Source organism: Staurois parvus, unplaced genomic scaffold (assembly GCF_062004578.1).
Source record: "Staurois parvus isolate SC_StPar_1 unplaced genomic scaffold, SC_StPar_1.0 ptg004014l, whole genome shotgun sequence".
In the NCBI taxonomy this organism is placed as follows: Eukaryota; Metazoa; Chordata; class Amphibia; order Anura; family Ranidae; genus Staurois; species Staurois parvus.
The window spans coordinates 2,049-28,158 of record NW_028321809.1 but is presented as its reverse complement, the minus strand read 5'-3'; the positions used below and the strand labels follow the sequence as shown (position 1 = coordinate 28,158).

General features: G+C 46.2%; 1 protein-coding gene across 1 annotated transcript in view; it reads left to right on the top strand.

The window, feature by feature from the left end:
• LOC149427115 (alpha-1A adrenergic receptor-like) overlaps positions 1 to 22,971 on the top strand; it is a 37,023-nt gene extending 14,052 nt beyond the window's left edge. Inside the window, exon 2 of the mRNA XM_089668247.1 lies at positions 21,860 to 22,971. Within this exon, the coding sequence (XP_089524373.1) occupies positions 21,860 to 22,374 (515 nt within the window). The 3' untranslated portion in view covers positions 22,375 to 22,971. The remainder of the gene's footprint in view (positions 1 to 21,859) is intronic.
• The last annotated feature ends 3,139 nt before the right edge of the window (positions 22,972 to 26,110 follow it).

The window sequence follows — 26,110 nt, the reverse complement described above, 5'->3', positions numbered from 1 at the left end:
AGCCGAACACTTTAGCGACGCATGGCAATATACACTATAGGATTGTAAAATACCTGGGACACCTCAGGGTGCCCCCCCAAGGAGAGTAGTAATGCAGCACACTACACACACAATAACAGTGGGAGGAGCGTAAACAAAGGGGCGTGGTTAAATGAAACAAAAGCATTCTTGTACCCATAACATCTGCATAGATTGCTGAGCCACAAGTAAGAGTCTCAGACGAGAAATGCCCGTAGCGAAATAAAGAAGAAATAGCGCAGGGCATACATGACTAGGCCCAGAGTGGGGGAAGGAGGAGCAGAAAGGGTTAAGGTAGCTCCAGGGGGATTTGTTTTGATAGTGGGGGGTAGATGATTGGTAGAGGTTGGTGTAGGTGGGGTTTTGCTGCACCTCAGGGTGGGAGGTTCTGTGAGGGGGCGTCAGCTGGATGGCAAGAGTGTGAGCTTCCCTCCCGCCCTCCCTGTTTGGGTGAGTTTTGGGTCCCTCCAGGTAGAGGGATAACGTGCAGTTGCCACGAAACGCGTTAGGGAGATGCTACTTGACCCACAACCACTACCCACATGGTCCACACCTTGACACGGGCGGCCATCTTTGGAAGTGTATATTGCACCATGTAAGTGCGTTTTTTTGTCTACTACTCCATAATAAAAGTTATCACACTATCGGAAGCCTCTCTTTTGGGTTTATTTCTGAGCCCTGAAGGTGATTCCTGGTCCTTGAGCACACATCGCACCCCTGGAGGTCGCTGACACAAGGATTCTACTGCATACCGGATGAGCGTTTATTCCACTGGATACCTGGGAATTCCATAACTGGAGAGGACACGGATGACTCTGGTGACCACAGTAGAGACGACCACCATTCCGGCAGGTCCCCTGATCCAGTGACCAGGAGTAGGTCATTTTACTCCAATGCGCTTTTATTTGCGCTATCTGGTTAGTGCATTCTACAGCCACATTTCCTACCACAGATGTCACAGATTTACGTCACTCCTATGATAGATTGACTTTGACACCTTTATCACCATTTACACCTTCTTAACTATGAGAATGTTATAATATTGGTTGCTTAAGACTATTATGGTAGCTGCGTTTATATCTCATTAAGTGGTCACTCCGTATCATGAGATAGATCCATTCACTCTAGCGCTGCATGTTTTTGTATATGAGAGGGGGGATTATGTTGGTTCATGGGCGGTTGTTGGTCTTTGGAGGCGGTTCTTCTTTGGAAGGTAAACAACAATGGTGCGGGACCCATCCGTGGTATGGGGGGCCCGGGGACATTCCCAGTTAACCAAGGTTTAACTGGAAGGTGGTGTTGCTGCACTGCGGACGGTATGGTTGTCTCCGAGCTGGTTGGTTGCGGCTGGAGGCCTAGTGTATATGGTTGTCCGCAGGTGCATTTCGGATCGTTTTGGGGTGCCTTCGAAGACCAACAACAATTCTTTGGGTTTCTGTTATAAGGAATGGTTGGTGTATTGTAACTTGAGTTGTTAATAAAAGGCCATGTTGGCCATTTACTCCAAAATTGGTGTCATGTCTTTTGTTAGTATAATTGGTTAAGGGGAAGGGGGTTGGTGTGGAACGGTAATGGTGGTAATGGGGAAGTGGACGAGCCTATCTCTGGTGCAATAGTCATGTATAAACCTCAGCACAGTAATTAAAAACATAAACATAATACTGCATTACATATCATTTTGTGTTCCCTGAAAAAAGAGAGATAACACTTTATCTGAGCCCACATTAAAGAGAACTTTCATTAACCCCTCCCCTTCCAGAGGATTTCCCCCCCCCCCCTCGCTCTCCAGAGGATCCCCCCCACTCGCCCTCCAGAGGATCCCCCCCCCCCCTTCCTGACCAGGCCGATTTTTGCGTTATGGCGCTACGTTACTTTAACTGACAATTGCGCGGTCGTGCAACACTGCACCCAGATGAAATTTACATCCTTTTTTTCCCATGCAGTGAGCTTTCTTTCGGTGGTATTTGATCGCCTGTGCGTTTTTTATTTTTTGCGCTATGAAAAAAAAAGTTAAAAAAAAAAAACAATACAGTAGAAAACCTTCTAGGATGTCGCTGCAACCTGAGAAAAATATTTCAAACACGCCTGACGCTCTCATGATTTAAAAGGACCGACTAAGTCCCCCCTCCCCCGTCTGTGTTTGGATAATGAAAGTGTTATTAGAATTGAGGATCGTTTCCTGGACTTTTTTCCATAAACTGAACCTCTCGGGCTGTTAGTCATTTTCGCAGGTCAGAGGACGAAGAAAGCAGATCTGGAGTGTTGGAGCTAATCTCCATCGGATCGGTGGCGGTATGTGTAAACTGTATATATCCATCCGGAGGTAGGGGGCGCCACGCACAGCCCGGGGGGGGGGGAGGGAATCACCAATTCAGAGGAATCGGGATCGATAGAAAAGAACTTTATTCCAATTGCATATTATCCCCAACTGAACACCTAAAACCAGCTTTACACGTCTATAATATATACACATCTGTATTTAACAACGCCGAGCAACCAATACAATCAATCGGTGAACTGCCACTCGTGTTAAGTGACTGTTACAATAGCGCTTGCCAGTCAGGAAATCCGCTTAACCCCTTCCATACTTTTGCTGCTTTACTATACTTTCAGTGCTTTCACCCCCTTCCTGCCCAGGCCAGCTTTCAGTCGCACTTTATTATTATTTCAGGTACTTATATATCGCCGTCAGTTTACGTATCGCTTTACATATATATTGTACATTCACATCAGAAGGTGTATCTATAGGGAAGCTTCAGATTTTTTTTATGGTTGAAAACAGTTTATCATCTGCAGCCTGAGCAGGAAGCTGTCATATTTAACAGCTGTAGTAATACTGATTCTAAATGCATCACTTCCTGCCGCAGTCAGAGGTTTAGCTTAGCCATTTAGCAAATTTCAGTCCAGACATACACTATATTGCCAAAAGTATTGGCCCCGCCCTCCCAATCATGTGACTCAGGTGTTCCAATCCCCTCCATATCATGTGATTCAGGTGTTCCAATCCCCTCCCAATCATGTGATTCAGGTGTTCCAATCCCCTCCATATCATGTGATTCCGGTGCTTCAATCCCCTCCATGGACACAGGTGTATACAATCAAGCCCCTAGGCATGCAGACGGCTTCTACAAACATTGATGAAAGAATGGGTCGCTCTCAGGAGCTCAGTGACTCCAAGCGTGGTCCCGTGATAGGTGGCCACCTGGGCAATAAGTCCATCCGTGACATTTCCTGGCTACTAAATATTCCACGCTCCACTGTTAGTGGGATTATAACAAAGTGGAAGCAACTGGGAACAACAGCCACTCAGCCACCAAGTGGTAGGCCACGTCACATGACAGGGCGGGGTCAGCGCATGCTGAAGCGCACAGTGCGCAGAAGTCGCCAACTGTCTGCAGATTCAATAGCTAAAGACCTCCAAACTTGGTGTGGCCTTCAGATGAGCCCAACAACAGTGCGTAGAGAGCTCCATGGAATGGGTTTCCATGGCCGAGCAGCTGCATCCAAGCCTTCCATCACCAAGTGCAATGCAAAGCATCGGATGCCGTGGTGTAAAGCACGCCGCCACTGGACTCTAGAGCAATGGAGACGTGTTCTCTGAAGTGACCAATCATGCTTCTCTGTCTGGCAATCTGATAGATGTGTCTGGGTTTGGCGGTTGCCAGGAGAACGGTACTTGCCTGACTGCATTGTGCCAAGTGTAAAGTTTGGTGGAGGGGGGATTATGGTGTGGGGTTGTTTTTAGGGGGTGGACTTGGCCCCCTAGTTCCAGAGAAGGGAACTCTTAAGGTGACATTTTGGACAATTTCATGGTCCCACCTTTGTGGGAAGAGTTTGGGGATGGCCCCTTCCTGCTCCAACATGGCTGCCCACCAGTGCACAAAGCAAGGTCCATAAAGACATGGAGGAGCCAGTTTGGGGTGGAGGAACTTAACTGGCCTGCACAGAGTCCTGACCTCAACCCCCGACATCAGTGCCTGACCTGACAAATGTGCTTCTGGAAGAATGGTCCAACCTTCCCATAGACACCCTCCTAAACCTTGTGGACGGCCTTCCCAGAAGAGTTGAAGCTGTTATAGCGGCAAAGGTCGGGGCCAACTCAATATTGAACCCTACGGACTAAGACTGGGGGGCCATTAAAGGTCATGTGCGTGGAAAGGCCGGCGACCCAATACTTGGGGCAATATAGTGAGATTTGGACTGAACCGAGAGCTCATCCCAACTCATAAATTCCTTTAGATTGTAAGCTCCACGAGCCGGGCCCTCACCTTCCTTCTGTACTGAAATGTATTGTAATTGTACTGTCTCCCGTTATATTGTAAAGCGCCGTGCAAACTGTTGGCGCCATAAATCCTGTATTATATTAATAATAATAATAATAATAATAAATTGCTTGGGTTTATTGTGAAGAGTAAACCCAGAAACATTTCAGGGAATCATCACCGCTTACACTCACAGTTGTTCTTTTGGTCCTTCATAACCTGATGGAATGTGAATCCAAACTTTTGTGAAAGTAGTAATGTGAACGCTGATTTTCCTGAACAATGTGCAGAGAGCCCAACACTGTGACATCCCTGAAAAAATACAAATAAATAAGACGTGATGTTTTCTTGTCAAACTTCTATTTGTTCTCTGCACCAAGATTGCTTTATTCACGTCTTCTCATTCAAAAACCTTTTACAATGTTATTCACTTTCCATCATTCCTGGTTTATAGGATAGTTATAATATTATAAAGGAAACGCTATGCATTTTAACTCTTCTGTTTTGTAGTTAATGTCTTCTTGTAAAATAAATAAAGGCGGAGAAAAGAATCTTCCATCGCCATTACGGCGACATTCATTATCTTCAAGGAAATTGGCTGCATTGAGTTGAAATTTAGGAGATTTACTTCACTGAAAAACTAAAGTAATCCCAACTTGAATCACATAAATTTCTTATAAGATGTAACATGTTAACCACTTGCTGCCCGCCCTCAGTCCATTTCTTGCAGGCGGGAGACAGCTACAGGCTACCCCATATGGAAGAAAAATATATCTGAAATGCTACAATTTTGGCCATATTCAATATATTTCAATTTTATATATATATATATCTTACCATTATATACATTCAGTGCTGGAGGTGCCGGAACTGCGTTCCTGCTGAAGAAAAGCCCTGACTGTATATATATATATGTACACAGTGAAGGAAATGCATATTTGCTCCCCTGCTGATGTTGAATGTTTGCCCCTCACAAAGAAATGATCGGTCTAAAGATTGAATGTTCGGTGTAACACTGAGAGACAGAATACAACAACAAATTCAGCAGAAATGCGTCTAACAAATGATGACTGATCTGCATGGTCATGAGGGAAAGAAGGATTTGATCCCCTATCATTCAGCAGGATTTCTGGCTCCCAGGTGTCTTTCATACAGGTAACAAGCTGAGATTAGAAGCAGTCTCTTAAAGGGAGTGCTGCTAATCTCATTGTGTTACCTGTATAAAAGACACCTGTCCACAGGAGCAATCAAACCATCAGATTCCAAACTCTCCACCATGGCAAAGACCAAAGAGCTGTCCAAGGATGTCAGGGACAAGATGGTAGACCTACACAAGGCTGGACTGGGCTACCAAACTATGGCCAAGCAGCTTGGTGAGAAGGTGACAACAGTTGGTGCAATCATTCACAAATGGAAGAAACACAAAACAAGTGTCAGTCTCCCTAGGTCTGGTGCATCATGCAAGATCTCACCTCGTGGAGTGTCAATGATCATGAGAACAGTGAGGAATCATCCCAGAACTACACGTGAGGATCTTGTCAATGATCTCCAGGCAGCTGGGACCACAGTCACCAAGAAAACAATTGGTGGCCATTGAGTGGCTCTGAGGAAGAGGCAAGTCCTTGAAACGCATCAGCCTATTGGATGTCTACACTCCCTATTGCGAACTGTTACTCAGCGCGGTGTTGACCCAGCTGTTCTTCATGATGTGCCTTGACTATATTGTCATTTGTGAGTACTACACCTACTTTATTTTTTATTAAACATTTTTTATGGTAATGCACTAGTCCTGTGCGCCCTCTCTTTGTTCTTTCCTCATCCTGGGCTGGAATACCTGATCACAGGGGCCAGAAGTTGGGTGACTCCATGCAACACAGATGTACAGCAGTTCTCAGAAACAGTGCGACTACAACCAAATATTCATGAAGTCATTCAAAGGAAAGCAAAATCTTCAAACATTTCTCAGTTTATATAGTGAATGTTTGAGTTTGTAAAGAAGAATACAAACACTGCGATTTTTTTGAACCGTCTAATAGTCACTTTTCTTCCATTTTTTTAGAGGAACAACACAAATTTGATGTATTTTTCTTCATGTTGTGATTTGGAATAGAATGTGTCGTGTTCCCAATGCATTTGTGTGGATGGAAATAAAAGCTATTAGAAGGATTTTCAGCTTTATTCACTTTTTTCATCACACTGCTATTATTTTGAATACAACTGTAAGTGTAAATTTTTTTTTTTAATTAAGTAAATACAAATAATTTAAAAAATGTTAAAAGCAACCCCCCACGCTGCATGTAAAAAAACAAATAAAAGACAATAAAAAATACCACCATTTTATTCTACAGGGTCTCTGATCTCAGACAATGTATCATTATTTAGAGGTTAAAAGTAATTTTCTAGCAAAAAAAAAAAAAAAAGCCGATTTTAACGTGAGGGAAAAACAAAAAAACTTGTCCCAGTAGCCAAGGGGTGAAAGATCAGTATAGTCTGCTCCGTACTCCTCCCGTCAGCCCGTCCTGGTTAGTGGTGACTTTAAGTTTTACATCTTTTCTGGATTCAGGGAAATGTTCCAAAATTGCCGCTGAGTGAGCGAGAGGCTGCGCTGATTGTAACCGCGCTCCGCTCACTCTTCACACCCACAATTACTCAGCAGACGTTCTTCAACAAATTGGAGTTCAGCTCCCGGTCTCCTGATCTATTTAAAGATTCGAATCTTCTGTCATCACTGCAGTCAATCAGACAAGAAGTAGCAGCGTGCCCCCCCAGCCCCCATCCTCGGTCATTTTAGAGAAAATTTTAACTTTGATTGCAAATCCTGTAGATCTCTCAACCTTTTATCAGTCTCGGCGACCTTCAGAAATAGGCAAAATCCGGAGGACCGCCGAGCTAAAATGCAGAAAAACGTAAATGTTACTCATCAATGGGAAACCGGAGCCTGAGGAGTAACTATAACATTAAGGGCCCCTGTGCAAGAAACCATAAAGGGCGCCCCTGACCCCCATCCCAGGGCCCTTTCTCATGTTCTACAGTGTGTCCCCCTTCCTGCCGACTTGGGGCTCCCACATCTTGGCAGAACGCCAGGGCCCAGTTGCAGTTGCGACCTTTTCGACCCTGATAGGTTCCGCCACTGACATATCTAGGGGGCTTTTTGGAGTATGTAAGGGGGCACGCTGGAGGATGTAAGGAGGCGCTCTGGAGGATGTAAGGGGGCACTCTGGATGATGTATGGGGGCGCTCTGGAAGATGTAAGGGGGCGCTCTGGAGGATGTAAGGGGACGCTCTGGAGGATGTAAGGGGACGCTCTGGAGGATGTAAGGGGGCATTTTGGATGATGTAAGGGGGCGCTCTGGATGATGTAAGGGGGCGCTCTGGGGGATGTAAGGGGGCGCTCTGGAGGATGTAAGGGGATGCTCTGGAGGATGTAAGGGGGCGCTCTGGAAGATGTAAGGGGGCGCTCTGGAGGATGTAAGGGGGAGCTCTGGAGGATGTAAACAGCACTCTAAAGGATATAAGGGGGCACTCTGGAAGTACTTACATTCTCTTCCAGAGTTCCCCCTTTATTCCTCCAGAGTACCTCCTTGGTGCCTTCAGAGTGCCCCCTTATATCAGATACTAGCATAGCAACTGTGATGTTTTTGTGCATGATTTTACACAAAGTTTGGATTTCTCTGGCTATTGAAGTGCAGTCTACCTCTACCTGTTGAATATTTGGATTATCGCAATCACAAGTTGGACCGGCAACCAAGGGGTAATACACGAAGAGTTCATCAGGAGAGGCACTTGTTCTTCCACTTGTGAGTAGACACCCTAAGTGGATCTTAGAAACTGTGTGTTGGGAATCTGCACTGGCTACCAATTTCTGTGCTTGGTATAAGGTACCCAAAATGTCCAAAAGACTTGCCTCATGGCCTTCAGCTTTGTGGCCCTAGATTGCCTAGTATTCTACCAGTAATAAGGAGTGTTATCACAGTTATGCCAAGGAGATTTGCCTTATGGTCCCCAGCTGTTAAAGAATCACCTTGTGGTCTCCAGCTGTGAGGGCCCAGAATGTCCACTATTATGTGCCAAAGAACTTTGCTTTATGGTCTCCAGCTGTGAAGTGTTAGCCAGAAAGGAACCCTATGGTCTTCAACTGTGGGGGCTCTAGAATGTTCAAGTTCTCTACCTGCTTAAGGAGAAGAATGTCCTCCAACTGCTACAGTGAAGGAAATGTGTATTTGCTCCCCTGCTGATGCTGAATGTTTGCCCCTCACAAAGAAATGATCGGTCTAACAATGGAATGTTCGGTGTAACACTGAGAGACAGAATACAACAACAAATTCAGCAGAAATGCGTCTAACAAATGATGACTGATCTGCATGTTCATGAGGGAAAGAAGGATTTGATCCCCTTCACAAAACATGACTTAGTACTTGGTGGCAAATCCCTTGGCAATCCAAGGCAGCAACAGCGCTCAAAGGCATATTTAAAAGAGCGATGGAGTATTTGCCGTTCATGAGAGAACCATCCAGTTGAAGAACACAATGATCGAGAGCCGATAAAATGCCTTCTCCCTGCAATGGAGTGCATCTCGGGCCCTGTGTTCCAACGCGCTTCGTGCGCATGCACTTTTTCAATTCCTTGACAGTGCCTTGTCCTAGAAACCCGAATTGTTTGCGGTCCAACCTGGCTTTCTGTGGCTAGCTTCCTGTTTCCCCAGGACCAGAATGCGTTACTTCCAGTACACGGTGGCACCCAGGGTCCAAGATACGCTCCATTGCAGGGAGAAGGAATTTCATCGGCTCTCGGTCATTGTGTTCTTCAACTGGATGGTTCTCTCATGATCGGCAAGATATTCCATCGCTCTTTTCAATATGCCTTCAAGCGCTGTTGCTTGCCTTTTGTGGTCACTACTCCAGGCGTTGCAAGCAGCTGCCAGGCAATTTGAAGGCTGTTGTCACGGTCAAAGGTCAGGTTCAGATACCAGTAGCTATAGCAACAGACCAACCAACAGGATAGGTAAACAAGCAGGTCACCCTGGAGATGAGGCAGGCTCACTTGAGGTGCGGGGTCTAAGCACTAACCGGTTTTCACCAGAGCTCCTGATGGAGGAGATGGATTTTGCTGCGTGTTAGTACCAGGTCGCAGTTCTCAGGATCACCCCACCAGGAGGTGAGCAAGCCAGGAACCAGTAGAAGATATGGCAGGTAGGGATCTAGCAGAAGCGTAGTCAGTAAACAAGCCAAGGGTCGGTAACAAGCGGTAGCAGGTTGAGATGAGGCAGAATCGTAGTGAAGGAACAAGCCAAAGGTCGGTAGCGAAGGTATGGACGGCAGCAGGAGAGACAAAGCGAGACACTGGCTGGAGAAGGCATAATAAGCTGGCAAACAGGAAGCGCAGAGACATGGCTTAAATCAGGAAGTTCATGGGAGGAGCAAGGAGTTCAAGGTTCAGCAGAAAACAAGGCACAAGGCAGGATTGTCCAATAGATCAGGCAGAGTGTTGTCCAGCATCCCAGGTAGCTCAGTGAGAAGACTTACTGCCAGACACAGTAGGGGGTCCAGGTTCAAGTCCAGGCCCTGACAGCTATAGAATTTGGTGCTAAGGATATGTTGTTGTTTCTTTCACACTGTGGTCTAGGCCCATTCCCTAGGAAGCTTCTGTTACACAGTGTGCCCTAATATAGGGACCCTGCTACTTAGAAGGGCAAACTATGCAGCCACAAGTCCACCCTTCCAACAGAACCTTGTTTACCATCCACCACCCACTCCTCTCCCAGTGTCACAATCAGGGGTCAGGCTTCAAGACCTGCTATAGCAGTGGAAAGGCTCACCTGAAACCAGCAGGATAGGTATATGGGCAGGTCACTGTGGTGGAGGAGTGGGATCACCCGAGGTGCAGAGTGTAAGTACCAACCAGTGTTCACCAGAGCTCCTGATGGTGGAGATGGACTTTGCTGTGTGTTAGTACCAGGTCATGGTCCTCAGGATCACCCCACCAGGAGATGAGCAAGCAGAGGTCCAGTAGCGTATAAGCAGGTAAGGATCAAAAAGAAACGTGGTCAGTAAACAAGTCAAGGTTGGTAATGAACAGTCGCAGGTTGGGATCAGGCAGAAGTGGTTGAGAACAAGCCAAGGGTCAATAATGAGTGGTAGCAAAATATGGATAATTACAGAGATGACAAGGAGCAAGATACAGGCTGGAGAGCACAATCTGGCAAACAGGAAGTGCAGAGATATGGCTTATATCAGGAAGTTCATGGGAGGAGCAAGGGGTTCAAGGTTCATGGTACAAGGTCAAGGTAGGATCATCCAAATGATTGTCAAGGGAGCTGTCCAGCATTCCAGGTGGCTCAGCAAGAAGAAACATTACCACTCACCGCAGAAGCCTCAGGTTCGGTCCCAGGCTCTGACACCTGGAGTGTCTGCTCCTCTTTCCTTTTACTTTCCACTCTTCGTCACCCTGAAGGTTATCTGAGGGGCTACACTCCATTCCCTGTTCCCATTCACTCTTCTCTCTTCTTAATTCATACCGGACGTTGTTCTTAACCTGCTTAAATTGCTTAATTGGCACACAGTATTTAAAAATTAACTAAAGTTACACAAAATGGAACGATCCTTAAATTAAAGTGAAATTTCCAATTCCTCTGCCATTTAGTGCTGTGTTTAGGGTTGTGCTGTTGCGTCCAGCAGTGGCTCTTCTTGATGAGCCACCTGAGATTTTGGCTAGCTCCTGATCCTTTGAACTTTCTTTCCTTGTCTCTTGTTTCTGATGAACCTTGAACTCCTTGCTCCCCCCCCCCCGCCGTGAACTTCCTATTTAAGTCATGAGTGCATTACCTGTTTGCCAGATTATTGTACTCTGTCTAGTTGATATCTTGCTCCTTCGTGTACCTGTACCTGTCTCTATCTCCTTGACTACACTTCTGCTTGATCCCGATCTGGTATATCTTCTTCTGGGCCCCAGCTTGCTCACCTCCTGGTGGGGCGATCCTGAGGACTGCGACCTGGTACTAACACGCAGCAAAACCCATCCCCACCACGAGGAGCTTTGGTGAATACTGGTGAGTGCTTAGACCCCGCCCTCAGGTGAGCTCGCATTATCCTCCAGGTTGACCTGCTTTTGTACTTATCTCACTGGTCAGTGGGAACCGCTTTACTACAATTGCTACTTCTCATGTGGGCCACAGGAGTACACTTGCACTCCTATGACCCAAAATCAGTCATGGAGATCATAGAACTGCTGCAGTCTCTATCGGGATCCACCCAGATGACAGCTGGCTCAGCCTTTCAGCATTACACTGAGAGCCTGAACCAGCCTCTACCGCCTCCAGGAAAGATACATTTACCCACATGGAAGAAAAATATATTTGAAATATATTTTAAAAATATCCTTCCCAAATATATTGACATATATTAGAAATGCTACAATTTTGGCCGTATTCTCACAAACTGGAACTGATGTTTATATTCTGATCCTGCAGGACATTTGGGTTTGCTTAAAGTGATACTGCGCTTTATTACTTTGTTAAACCTTTTAGAGTGTTTTTTTTTTTGCACATCTACTGTCATTCTTGTTGTGCTTGCACTATTCATACTCTGAGCTCAATACAATTAGAACATTTGCTCGCCTTAAACTGTGTATTTATTTTATGGTTCAAAGCCGGGGAGTCCTCCTAGTCAAGGTTTGCTCTTACACAAAAAGGGATCTTAACCTTAATGTGTACCAACTAGGGCCCCAGCAAGTGCGTAGAAGATTTTTAACCATTCTTTAATCAGATACAAAAGGGGACATTACTGCTTATAACAAATGTATTTATCTCCAGAGTTAAACCCAGTTACCAGCTGTTGAGAACCCAAAAGTGAGTTAGTCTGACATCTTGATAGTCCACTTCTGCTCACTTGGGGAGAGATATCTCATAAGCTGGAACTGATGTTTATATTCTGATCCTGCAGGACATTTGGATTTGCTTAAAGTGATAGTGTGCTTTATTACTTTGTTTTACAGTGGTTTTTTTTTTTGCACATCTATTGTCATTCTTCTTGTGCTTGCACTCATATACTCCTCAATACAATTAGAATATTTGCTCGCCTTAAACTGTGTATTTATTTTATGGTTCAAAGCCAGGGAGTCCTCCTAGTCAAGGTATCACGGTGGTGTCAGCAGCGGCTGCACTTCCGAAACAGGCTCAGAACAGACAGGGAACCAAAAAATACTCAACGGTGTAAAAATACTCAGACTTTGACCATCATCTCCTAGACCTATGAGTGGACATTCCCTTTACATAAAATTGATGGGCCACCGTCTTCTGTGATGCTCCTCCCCCCATTTTTGATCCCCCTCTGCACTTCTCTACTTCTTTCTTTACCCATCTCATCCCCTCTTTCATCTGTTAACTGCATACAAGGTGTCAGTTAGCCTTGGCCTTGAAGCCAGATATTGGTCAAATACACAAGTATTATATTGTTTGCATCGGCAACTTTTTGACCTGCGCCTAACCATTTGCTCGCGAGCCATGCTGATGATGCCCTATGTATCCTGTTTTGGGCTTGTGACGGGAGTCACTTTGGTTGGGGGACCCATGGAACCCAGCTCACTTTGCAGAGGTGGAGAGACCCCTGTCTCAGCTCCCCATATTCCTATTATGTGTAAATCACCCTGTGCCTGTTAGGGGTACAGGGTGATCTGTCCTAATATTGGGGTGGGGGGTTGTTGATTGTTTAATGCCGTGTGGTTGCATCCCATTGTTCTAGTGTGTGTCTTGCTTGGGAGCAAACTATTATGGGATGTATGTGTTTGTGTATTGGCTTGGTGGGGGGTGTCTCTAGCAGCCCTCCCTCCTGATGGGACTGTCTGTTGGTGTGTCTCTTGTTTCTAAAGGTAGATTGCCCCACCCTGTGTCCATATGCAGGAGGGGGGTTATTCCATTGAATGTATATGTCTTGTATCTGTGTTAAAATAAACTAGTCTACCTCCTGGTTTACTTCAAGATTGGTGTTGTCTAGTCTCGTATGGACGGCTGTGGTGTCTGTGCTCGGTGTTCGGACGGGGAAGCAGTATAATAACGGAAGTACCCAAGTGCAGTCTGGGGACGGTTCCGTTACAAACGGCTCTTAAGGGGTAGTGCTACATGTGGGGGCTCGTCCGGGATATCCCAATCCAGAGAGTTTGTGAGTCTCATGAAAAAAAAGCATGAAACCCTCTAAAATCCACTGCATGGTGCCGAGAAGAAAATGGGAGACCAGGGAGCCCAAAAATATGCAGCGGCTCTTGAGTGGGTAGCGCTACTCTACAAAACAGGTTTTAAAAGCTTTGGCAGCATTCCACAAAATTACAGAATGTTGTAACAAATGTATTATCGCCCTCTGGAGGCGGATCGCTGAGCAGGAGACGGCTACATATGATAAAATATTACTAAACGGTACTTGGCCGGATAATAAACATTATATAGTACAACACTTTCCTTCCCCAAATTTGCATGGCTGCCAGTTCTCATTCCTCAGTACGTCAACGAGCGCCATTATAGAGAGATATAGGCAGCTGGTGGCATATATCCTGCTTTGTGGGCACCACAAAGGACGCCATTACGTTCCCAATTCCTCCGAATTTCTCCGAAATGATGAGACACTCCATAAGACGGAGTGTAATGCGATGCACGCGACCCTAAGCAGGGGTTTAATTGGCAGATGATATTGTACGGATACGGGGAGCCATCAATTACCGATCGCCGAGCCCGTCCAATGAATTGCACTATGGGGGCTCCCAGGCTGCTGATTACATTGTCTTGTTTCGTGAATTCTATTTGGAATGTAACATCCTTGCCAAGCAGCTCCAAAATAGTCATTTCTCCAGCATCAGGGGAAAGGGAACGGGGAAATGTTCAGGTCAGAGGTCACATCGTTGTTTATAGAAAAAAGCACACAAAATACTAACAAAAAAAAAATTAACCTCGTCTTTCCCAACTACTTGTCTACCGAGGCAAACTTTAATTTTTTGCACACATGTTAAAATTGGCATTTTTTTGCAAGACATTACTATAAAAAAAACCTCCCCCCCACCCCAAAACATGTACAGTGAAGGAAATGCGTATTTGCTCCCCTGCTGATGTTGAATGTTCGCCCCTCACAAAGAAACGATCGGTCTAACATTGGAATGTTCGGTGTAACATTGAGAGACAGAATACAACAACAAATTCAGCAGAAATGCGTCTAACAAATGATGACTGATCTGCATGTTCATGAGGGAAAGAAGGATTTGATTCCCTATCATTCAGCAGGATTTCTGGCTCCCAGGTGTCTCTCATACAGGTAACAAGCTGAGATTAGAAGCAGTCTCTTAAAGGGAGTGCTGCTAATCTCATTGTGTTACCTGTATAAAAGACACCTGTCCACAGGAGCAATCAAACCATCAGATTCCAAACCCTCCACCATGGCAAAGACCAAAGAGCTGTCCAAGGATGTCAGGGACAAGATGGTAGACCTACACAAGGCTGGACTGGGCTACCAAACTATGGCCAAGCAGCTTGGTGAGAAGGTGACAACAGTTGGTGCAATCATTCACAAATGGAAGAAACACAAAACAAGTGTCAGTCTCCCTAGGTCTGGTGCATCATGCAAGATCTCACCTCGTGGAGTGTCAATGATCATGAGAACAGGGAGGAATCATCCCAGAACTACACGTGAGGATCTTGTCAATGATCATGTGTAACCTGTATGAAAGACACCTGGGAGCCAGAAATCCTGCTGAATGATAGGGGATCAAATCCTTCTTTCCCTCATGAACATGCAGATCCGTCATCATTTGTTAGACGCATTTCTGCTGAATTTGTTATTGTATTCTGTCTCTCAGTGTTACACCGAACATTCCATTGTTAGACCGATCATTTCTTTGTGAGGGGCGAACATTCAACATCAGCAGGGGAGCAAATACGCATTTCCTTCACTGTATATATCTTCTGAAGGCAGGAACCCTGGAGAATAAAATGGTGGTAGTTGCACTTTTTTTTTATGCTGTATGATATTTGCCCAGTTTATTTATCAAATGCATATTTTCAGGAAAAAAAATACAGTATAATGAATTTTAGTGCAAACAAATACAATATTGTACCTGATTTTTGGTAAAATATAAAAGATGGGGTTGCGTCAAGTAAATAGATACCAAACATGTTAAGTCTTAACCTCTTCCCGTCCTGCCCATGTAGATAAACGGCCAGATGGGAGCGCTGCCGAAGCGGGTGGACGTTTCTAAACGTCCCCCCGCATCCAATGTCTGTGCGCGCTCCCTGGGAGCCCGCTGTGTCCGGAGAACAAACATCACCGTACGGGACCTTTTTGTGATTGGTCAATCAGTGATCATATGAATAATAGTAAACAAGATGTCACTTCCTGACATCATTGCTTACTATGTGTGAAATCTGTGAATGATCACAGAGGTCACATGGTACAGGGCCATTCACAACAGCCTTGTACCATGTGACAAGCTGTGACCAATCACAGCTCTCACAGTATTTCTGAATGGCTGCAGGAAAAAAAAAAGTTACACCCAAAAAAATATATCTAGCCCCTCCCCCACATACATGCAGGTATGAGCATAAATGCATGTCGGGGGCACCTATGCATTAAAACGTCAATTGCACTGCACATGTTGTTCATGGGCGCACACCCTCGAGTGGGACCAATAATTTTACGCCCATTATACGAATTCTAGGCCCATTAGTTGAATTCTAGGCCCATTATTTGAATGCTAGTCCCATTATTCGAATTCTAGGCCCATTAATAAAATTCTAGGCCCATTATTTGAATTCTAGGCCCATTATTCGAATTCTAGGACCGTTTATAGAATTCTAGGCCCATTATTCGAATTCTAGGCCCATTAATAGAATTCTAGGACCATTAATAGAATTCTAGGCCCATTATTCGAACTCCCCAGCATGTTATCCTGTGTGTCCATACACACGTAGACTGTAATCAACGTTTTTTGGCTGTAAAAAAAATAGCTAAAAAACCCGAACGCAGGAAAGCGCTAGTAAACGCGGCAAAAGCCGCTAAATACTAATGCAAAAACACTAAAATAAAGCTGAAAAACGTGACTTTACACAGCCAACTTTACCAGCGTTATCAAACCGTCCCGTGTGCGTGAGGACTAATGCCGGCCATACATGGGTTGAAATTCAACCGATTTTTCAGACCTAGGGATAATCGGCCGATTTTTGCCCTGTTAGTGAGGTCGATGGCACCGGCCGATTTTCATGGTTCCTCCCCCTTTTCAGTGAACGGACATGTTGGAAAATTCATGAAAAACAACCGATTTTCGACTCAATGATGGTCAAATCGTACGATCATTTTTCCAAAAAAGAATATGCACGTGACCTGGAAGGAACAGAAGTTTCGCCTGTTATATGGGGTGAACTTTATGACTCGGTCGGCCGATTTTCAAAATCAATGATGGTGCCATCGGATTACCAAGCGAACGATGTTTCGGACTAAAAATCATTTGGAATTTGACCCGTGTATGGCCTACATAAGGCTGGACATGTTGGGTATCTGTCAGGGATCACCGCGACGCACGAGTCTGCACATGCGTAGGTGTCCGACAAGACATGCAGGCAGGCGGGCACTAGGACCCAGGCGCGCCTGTCACCTATGACGACGCTGGCAGGCACTAGGACCCAGGCGTGCCTGTCACCTATGACGACGCTGGCAGGCACTAGGACCCAGGCGCACATGTCAGCGCCGGGCGGGCTATTTAAACCAGCCCTGCACAGACACAAGTTGCCGTTTGGTCTTATTGTCCTGTTCCTGTATTCTGATCCTGTGAAGCTTCCTGTTGCCAACCTCTGCATTTGATCCTGACCATGCTGATTGTCTTCTGCCTGCTCCTCTGTACCGCGCTGCCCATTAGTTGCTGAACCTGGCTTGTGACCCTGACCATTCTCTCCCTGCTCCTCTGGTACCTCACTGCCCGCACGTTGCTGACCCGGCCTGCCTGACTACTCCTTACGCTACCCTGACGATCCATCCATCCCGCACCGATCTGTCCCTGTTACCAGGCTCTTCACGTCAGGCTCTATTTCCCGCACACCCCTGACGGTGCTCTCTACCACTGCCGGACATACTCAGGGGTCGCGACCTGGTCTCAGTCTGCGCCAAGTCCACCCCCACCATCAGGTGCCCTGGTGAATAGCAGATTGGGTCTTAGACCCCGCGCCCTGAGGAACCCCGCGCTGTGGATTGCTAGAGACTCCGCCAGGCGGTGCTTGACAGTATCTACTTACCTCACTTTTTATATTTTACAAAAAGATAGGAAATACTTTTGCATTTATTATTTTGAAGTTTAGTGTATTTATTTCTGAAAGTTTGCATTTCATAAACCCAGGGCTGTTTTTTTTCTTAGAGAATAGGTACTCCCCCCTTCTGAGTCCCCACCCCTGAGCACCATCCCTTGGTTCCACCCCCAGCCCACCCCCAAGCACCATCCCTTGGTTCCACCCCCAACCCACCCCCAAGGACCATCCCTTGGTTCCACCCCCAACCCACCCCCTAGCACCATCCCTTGGTTCCACCCCCAACCCACCCCCGAGTACCATCCCTTGGTTCCACCCCCGAGTACCATCCCTTGGTTCCACCCCCAACCCACCCTCAAGGACCATCCCTTGGTTCCACCCCCAATTCACTCCCTAGCACCATCCCTTGGTTCCACCCCCAACCCACCCCCGAGTACCATCCCTTGGTTCCACCCCCTATCCATCTCTCATTACCGTCCCTTTTTAGTAAATACGAAACCAATTATCATTTTGTCGGGCCAAGTAATTTGTAGAATTTGTTACTGATAACAAGGAAGGCAGTATATTTGATTCCCTGCAACCAGGAACAATAGATCCCCAAGCAACAATAGACCCTCCTTGCAACAACAGACCCTCTAAAACAATTTGTCCCCCCAGCAACAATAAACACACCCAAGCAACAGCGGAATCCTGTTAGCAACAACAGAACCCTGTTAGCATCTCGTATCAGCCTTCATCAATAGATTCCTTCCCAGAAGAGTAGATTCCTCCCAACAAGAATTGACCCCCAGCAACATAAGACCCAAGCCAGCAACAATAGATCACCTACAAGCAACAATAACCACCCAGGCAAGCAGTAGATCCTCCGCAACAACAGATCTCGTATCAGTCTGCATCAATAGATCCCTTCCCACAAGAATAGATTCCTCCCAGCAAAAATTGACCCCCAGCAACATAAGACCCAATCCAGCAACAATAGATCCTCTACAAGCAACAATAGACACCCAGGCAAGCAGTAGATCCTCCCAACAACACATCCCCCAGTGACAAGAGACCCCTAGCAGCCAGCCCCAATAGACCCTCCATCACACCCTAGCACCCCTTGCCATTACATGCTGGAGGTACACTGCATCCCCCCCCCCCCCCACCGCGTTGCCGCTGATAAGCCCTGCATAACCCGCTGCACTAATATTGTGTGACATAAAAACCAGAACTACCGCCGCTTTGTTCTCCATGGTCTCTGCTTTCAGAAAATATATAACGTTTGGGGTTTTATGTTATTTTCAGGCCTAAAATGATTTTTAACCCCTTCAATACCGGGCACGTTTACCCACTTCCTGCCCAGGCCAATTTTCAGCTTTCAGCGCTGTCACACTTTGAATGACAATTGCGCTGTCATGCAACACTGTACCCACATGAAATTTTATCATTTAATTCACACAACTAGAGCTTTCTTTTGGTGGTATTTAATCACCGCTGGCATTTTTTTTTTGTTTTGGCAAATAAATGAAAAAAGACTGAAATGTTTGAACAACAGTGTTTCTTCTTTTCAGTTATAAAGTTTGCAAATAAATAATCTTTCTTCATAAACTTAAACCAAAATGTATTCTGCTACATTAACACAAAGTAGTGTATATTATTTATCGATTATTCCTGATCTACTGACGGCCAATCTCATTTCTTGAGGCTCAAAAATGTTAGGGCAGTGCAAATACCCCCAAATGTCAGGACGGTACAGATATCCCCCCAAATGTCAGGACGGTACAGATATCCCCCAAATGTCAGGACGGTACAGATATCCCCCAAATGTCAGGACGGTACAGATATCCCCCCAAATGTCAGGACAGTAGAAATCCCCCCAAATGTCAGGACAGTACAGATATCCCCCCAAATGTCAGTACAGTAGAAATCCCCCCAAATGTCAGGATAGTACAAATCCCCCCAAATGTCAGGACAGTACAAATCACCCCCAAATGTCAGGACAGTAGAAATCCCCCCCAAATGTCAGGACAATACAAATCCCCCCAAAACGTCAGGACAGTACAAATGTCCTCACCCTCCACCCCCAAATGTCAGGACAGTACAAATCCCCCCCAAATGTCAGGACAGTACAAATCCCCCCAAATATCAGGACGGTACAAATCCCCCCCAAATGATAGGACAGTACAAATCCCCCCAAATGTCAGCACAGTAGAAACCCCCCCCCCCCAAGGACCCCTTTTTGGAAAGTATACATGCTGCGGTATTTAATAAGAGGCACAACGAGTTTTTTAAAGTTGTAATTTTGAATGAATGAAATGAAAAAATAAACAATGTTCACTATTTTTTTTTTACACACTGTCACCAAAGCCAGGACAGCGTCATCGTATAATTGGTGTGCTGGTGATCAAGGACACTGAATTTTTTTTTTTTTTTCAATTTTTTATTTTTGTATTTTTTATTACATTTTCTTTTACAAAAAGATCTGACCAGAGTAATATAATGCTACCAAAAGAACATTGTACTACTCTGGGGAAGTGATCAGTATATTTGTTCTTACACATTATGATTGTCTATAGCAGTGAATTTCCCAGTCATAGGCAAGCATTTAACTGAATGAAATCGATTCATTCAGTGGTTTTTGTTGTGATTAGCTGGGATTGGCCACAGCTAATCACATGGCACAGATGGGCTGTGATTGGCCCAGTCTGTACCATGTGATTACTGTGACCAATCACAGCTAGCAACACAATTAGCAACTCACAATCACAGCTAGCAACACAATTGTATACAATGGATGGTATGTAAGAAAGCCATCTATTGTTTATAGTTGTCACGTGACCTGCTGTGATTGGTCACAATGGTCACATGGTTCTGGCAATGGGCCTGTACACAGATTGTTCATTTGCTGGTGACAGATCTCGCACGTGAGGAAGTGATCCGGGAGGATGTCATATGACACCCACCCGGGTTGACGAAAGTCCTGCTCGGCCATCAATTTTCTATTGGCTGGGCAGGAACTGGTTGCACGTGTGCAAAATTGACTCTGGCAATGAAAAGAGCTCCATAGGGTATAGTGGTCGGAAAATTCCGCAATGGTTTATGCAGTGGGGTATTTAGACTTTGTGTTGCCCTAGGCATAGGGGGAGGGGGGCTCCCCCAATGAGAGAGCGAGAGTATGTGTATGTATATATATGATTCTCTTTCTCCCTCTCTCCTCTCCCCCTCTCTTCCTTCTCTCTTCCCCCCTCTCTCTCCCCTCACTCTTGAACCCTCTCTCCCCCCTACCTCTCTTCCCCCTCTCTCTCTCTCTCTCCCCCCTCCCTCTCTTTCCTCTCTCTCTTCCCTCTCTCTCTCTTCCCTCTCTTCCCTCTCGCTCTCTCTTTTCCCTCTGTCTCTCTTCCACCTCTCTCTTCCCTCTTTTCTCTCTCTCCTGCCCCCTTTTTCTCTCCCCTCTCCCCCCCTCTCTATCTTCTCTCTCTTCCCTCTCTCTCTTCTCTCTTTTCCCTCTTTCTCTCTTCCCTCTATCTCTTCCCTCTATCTCTTCCCTCTCTCTCTCTCTTCCCTCTCACTCTTCCCCCCCTCTCTCTTCCCTTTCTCTCTTCCCTCTCTCTCTTCCCCCTCTCTTCCCCCCTCTCTCTCTTCCCCCTCTCTCTCCCTTCTCTTCCCTCTCCCCCCCCCTCTCTCTCTCTCTCTCTTCGTTCTCTTCCCTCTCTCTACCCTCTCTATCTCTCTCCCCTCCTCTCTCTCCCCTCCCCCTCTCTCTTTCTCCTTTTCTCTCTCTCTCACTCACTCCCTCCTCTCTCTCTCTCTTCTCTCTCCTCTCTCTCTTCCCCCTTCCCCCCCTCTCTCTCTTTCTCTCTCTCTCTCTCTCTCTCTCTCTCTCTCCTGCCCCCTCCCTCTCTCCCCCCCCTCTCTCTCCTCTGTCCCCCATCTCCCCCCCCCTCTCTCTCTCTCCTCTCTCTCCCTCCCCCCTTCTCTCCCCCCCCTCTCTCCTCTCTCCCCCATCTCTCTCTCTCTCCTCTCTCTCTCCCTCTCTCTTCTCTCTCTCTCCTCTCTCTTCTCTCTCTCCTGTCCCCCCCTCCCTCTCTCTTCTCTCTCCCTCCCCCCTTCTCTCTCTCTCCCCCTCCCCCCCCTCTCTCCTCTCTCCCCCATCTCTCTCTCTCTCCTCTCTCTCTCCCTCTCTCTTCTCTCTCTCTCTCCTCTCTCTCTCCCTCTCTCTTCTCTCTCTCTCTACTCTCTCTTCTCTCTCTCTCTCTCTCCTGTCCCCCCCTCCCTCTCTCTCTCTCTCCCCCCTCTCTTCTATCTCTCTCATTTGATTTTGTTTCTCTTGCAGGCTCCCTTTACCCTCCAGCCAAACCTTCGGTAACCATTTTCAAAATCACCTTCTGGCTGGGATACTTCAACAGCTGCATCAATCCCGTGATCTACCCGTGTTCCAGCCGAGAGTTCCGGAAGGCCTTCCAGAACATTCTGCACGCCCGCTGCTCAAATCGGAGGCAGGCCTCCAGCAAGTACTCCTCGGGGTTCATCCTGAGCAGTCCGGTGCACCGCAGTCCGGACGAGCACCGAGACGTGGTGAGGATCCCAGTGGGTTCCGGAGAGACGTTCTACAAGATCACCAAGTCTGACGGCGTCTGCGAATGGAAGTACTTTTCCCCGGTCCCCAGCCCGTCCTCGCCCTACGGAGCGCCGAAGGACTTCACAAACTGTTCGACGGCCAGGGTGAGCAGCAAGTCGATTTTGCGGACCTGCTGTTGCGTTGGCACGGAGCCGGCGCGTACTCACCACAACATCCCCACCATTAAAATACATACGATCTCCGTGAGTGAGAATGGGGAGCCGGTCTGAGGTTGGGTGGGCAGGGCGTAGACATCGAGTCTAGTATGGTGCATGCCGAGCGGAAGTCACATGACCGTACTTCACCGACCTGTCCGGGCAAGCTCCCACCAGCACCCTTTTACATTCCATTTTGATCTGAGCCTCATTTTTATCGCTTGTTGCTGACGAATCGAGAACGCGTGGAACCTCAACCGATGACTTCTGCTGCTATAACGGCACCTTGGAGACGGATGCATGAACCGAAACGTTAAAAAGCCTCCGCGGTGCTCTGTAAATGCAAAATAAAATGTAATGGAAGTCGGAGAACGAAATGCCAAATACAGCCGACTCTATTGATGCGCCGTGGTTGTGTGTGCGCGGTTCATGCAGAGTTCATGTGCCGCGCAAACAGGTGGAAAACGACCAAAAATGGTTCCGGGTTATTGATCGCCCATCTGCAGTTGGCTCGTGATAGCGACATCATTACACGGGAACAGATACTAGAAGGTTCCGCGTGACACGCCACGCAGTGTGCCGGCGAGATCATACAACCGGTTAGAGATTTAAAAAAAAAAAAAGAAATTTTTCAATTTAAAAAAAAAAGGAAAATAAAGATCTTAAAAGATATTTGAACCCGAGATCGAACTTTTTATATAATTCACCCGACAAGTCCTTGGATCCTGCCAGGTGCAATGCAGAAATGCGCATGTTCCCACAACGCTCAAACAAAAAAAAATAAAGCAGTCGATTTGCAGGCGCATGGCGGTGCCAATAATTCCAAGTAAATGCGGGGAAGCAAAGGATACCCAATCACATGCAAGGAAAATTGAAAAAAAAAATAGATCTTTGCAGATGATTGGATGATGGAAGCCAGCAGAGCTTCCTGTCATTTGCTAAGCTTCGGGGAACATGCAAAGTGCTCGGGCTATTTGCCTTTACTAAATTAATTCCTAATGGCACCCCAACGCACCAAAGTACATGCGTTCTGGTGCGGCACAATTTAGGAAAAACGGCCATGCACTCATTTTGTGTGATTTTTGGACACAAGAGATGAATGGGTTGCCCTACACGCCAAATACACATGCGCACCGTTGCACATGCAGACTATGGGGTGGATGTACTAAAGGCAAATAGACCGTACACTTTGCAAGGGCAGTTGCACTCTGCAAGGGTAGTAGCTCCAGAGCTTAGTAAGTGAGGGGAAGCTGCAAAGGATATCCAATCACATGCAGGGAAAATTGAAAAGAAAAATAGATTTTTGCAGATGATTGGATAATGGAAGCCAGCGGAGCTTCCTGTCATTTGCTAAGCTCCGGTGCACATGCAAAGTACTCGGGCTATTTGCCTTTAATAAAATCTACCCTCTTAGTTTCCTTTGCTAAAGACTATGGGGTGGAGTTACTAAAGGCAAATAGATTGTGTACTTTGCAAAGTGGAGTTTTTCCAGAGCTTAGTAAATGAGGTGAAGCTTCACTTTGCAAAGGATACCCAATCACATGCGAGGAAAACTGAAAAAAAAAAAAAAAGATTTTTGCAGATGATTGGATGATGGAAGCCAGCAGAGCTTCCTGTCATTTGCTAAGCTCCGGTGCACATGCCAAGTGCTCGGGTTATTTGCCTTTAGCAAAGGAAACTATGGGGCAAATAACCCGAGCACTTTGCATGTGCTCCGGAGCTTAGCAAATGACAGGAAGCTCTGCTGGCTTCCATCATCCAATTATCTGCAAAAATCTCTTTTTTTTTTCAATTTCCCCTGCATGTGATTGGGTATCCTTTGCAAAGTGAAGCTTCCGCTCATTCACTAAGCTCTGGAGAAACTGCACTTTGCAAAGTACACAGTCTATTTGCCTTTAGTAAGTCTACCCCTTAGTCTTTAGCAAAGGAAACTATGGGGGTAGATTTTATTAAAGGCAATTAGCCCGAGTACTTTGCATGTGCACCGGAGCTTAGCAAATGACAGGAAGCTCTACTGGCTTCCATCATCCAATCATCTGCAAAAATCTTTTTTTTTTTTTAATTTTCCCTGCATGTGATTGGGTATTCTTTGCAAAGTGAAGCTTCCCCTCATTCACTAAGCTCTGGAGAAACTGCAGTTTGCAAAGTACACCGTCTATTTGCCTTTAGTAACTCCACCCCATAGTCTTTAATAAAATCTACCCCCTTAGTTTCCTTTGCTAAAGACAATGGGGTGGAGTTACTAAAGGCAAATAGACCGTGTACTTTGCAAAGTGGAGTTTTTCCAGTGCTTAGTAAATGAGGGGAAGCTTCACTTTGCAAAGGATACCCAATCACATGCAGGGAAAATAAAAAAAAAAATGAGATTGTTGCAGATGATTGGATGATGGAAGCCAGCGGAGCTTCCTGTCATTTGCTAAGCTCCGGTGCACATGCAAAGTGCTCGGGTTATTTGCCTTTAGCAAAGGAAACTATGGTGGTTGATTTTATTTTCTGTTAATCAGCACAAGGGATGGAACTTCAGTGAGGGGGGGCCCCTTGTGCCGATGGCTGCTCTCTTAGAATAAAGTGATCCTAAAGGTTCATTTTTATTTTTTTTTAAATAACAAACATGTCTATACTTACCTGCTGTGTGCACAGAGAAGCCCCGATCCTCCTCTTCTCAGGTCCTCCACCAGCGCTCCTGGCTCCTCCTTCCTGTCGGGTGCCCCCATAGCGAGCTTCTTGCTATGGGGGCACCCAACAGGAAGGAGGAGCCACCCATGCAGGCGCACTCCTGGGCTGCTGCTCTGTGTGTTCATTCACACATGGAGCCGCGGTTTGGCCCCGCCCTCCATCTCATTGGCTCACCGGCTGTGATCGGTAGCCAATGAGGTGGCAGAGACCTGGGATGGCCGAGGAGGTTCTTGTGCACATTGCTGGATCGCGATGGGGCTCAGGTAAGTATTGTGGGGAAGGGGGCTGGGGGGATGTGGGGGGGATGCAGCACACAGAAGGTTTTTTACCTTCATGCATAGAATGCACGCAGATCCAAAAACCTTGAGCGGTAATCTTCGGGGGGTTAATGTGCCGTTCCTGCCCCCCTCCTCTATTCACAGGAACTGTACTGTAGCTTCCTTCAATGAAAATGCTCTATGAATGAAGGAGGCGGACCTTCCCACACAGAAGGAAAATATATTTTAAAAATATTCTTCCCAAATATATCGCCATATATTTTATATGCCACGATTTTGGCCGTATTCGGTATTCAAAATATATTTCAATAAATACAGTCGGGATGTACCGGGTGATTGGAAAGTAACTCCCTATTTTAAACTATTTATACAATTTTTATATGAAGTTACTTTTTTCTCAGTTCTTTAATGTATTTTCCTTAATCTATGACAATTAAATCTGCGACATCATGAATGCCGAAAGGTATCTCGCTATCCTGCAAGATGAAATCTGGCCAGTTGTCAATACCTGGGAGAACATTGAAGACTTGATTTTTCTGCAAGATGGTGTCCTCCACATGTGGCTATTATTATTATTATTATTATACAGTATTTATATGGCGCTAAAAGGTTTGCTCAGCGCTGTGCATTATAGTGGGGGACAGAACATGAGACAAGACAGTAACAAAACAAAACACGAGGGGGTCGAGGGCCCTGCTCTTTCGAGCTTACAATCTAGGAGGGAGGGGATAGAGGTACAGGAGGAAGTGGCTGTGGGGGATGGAGTGGTAGGAGATCAGCTGTTAGGTGAGGGTGGTGTAGGCTTTCCTGAAGAGGTGGGTTTTCAGGGTGCGCCTAAAGGTGAGGAGGGAAGGTGA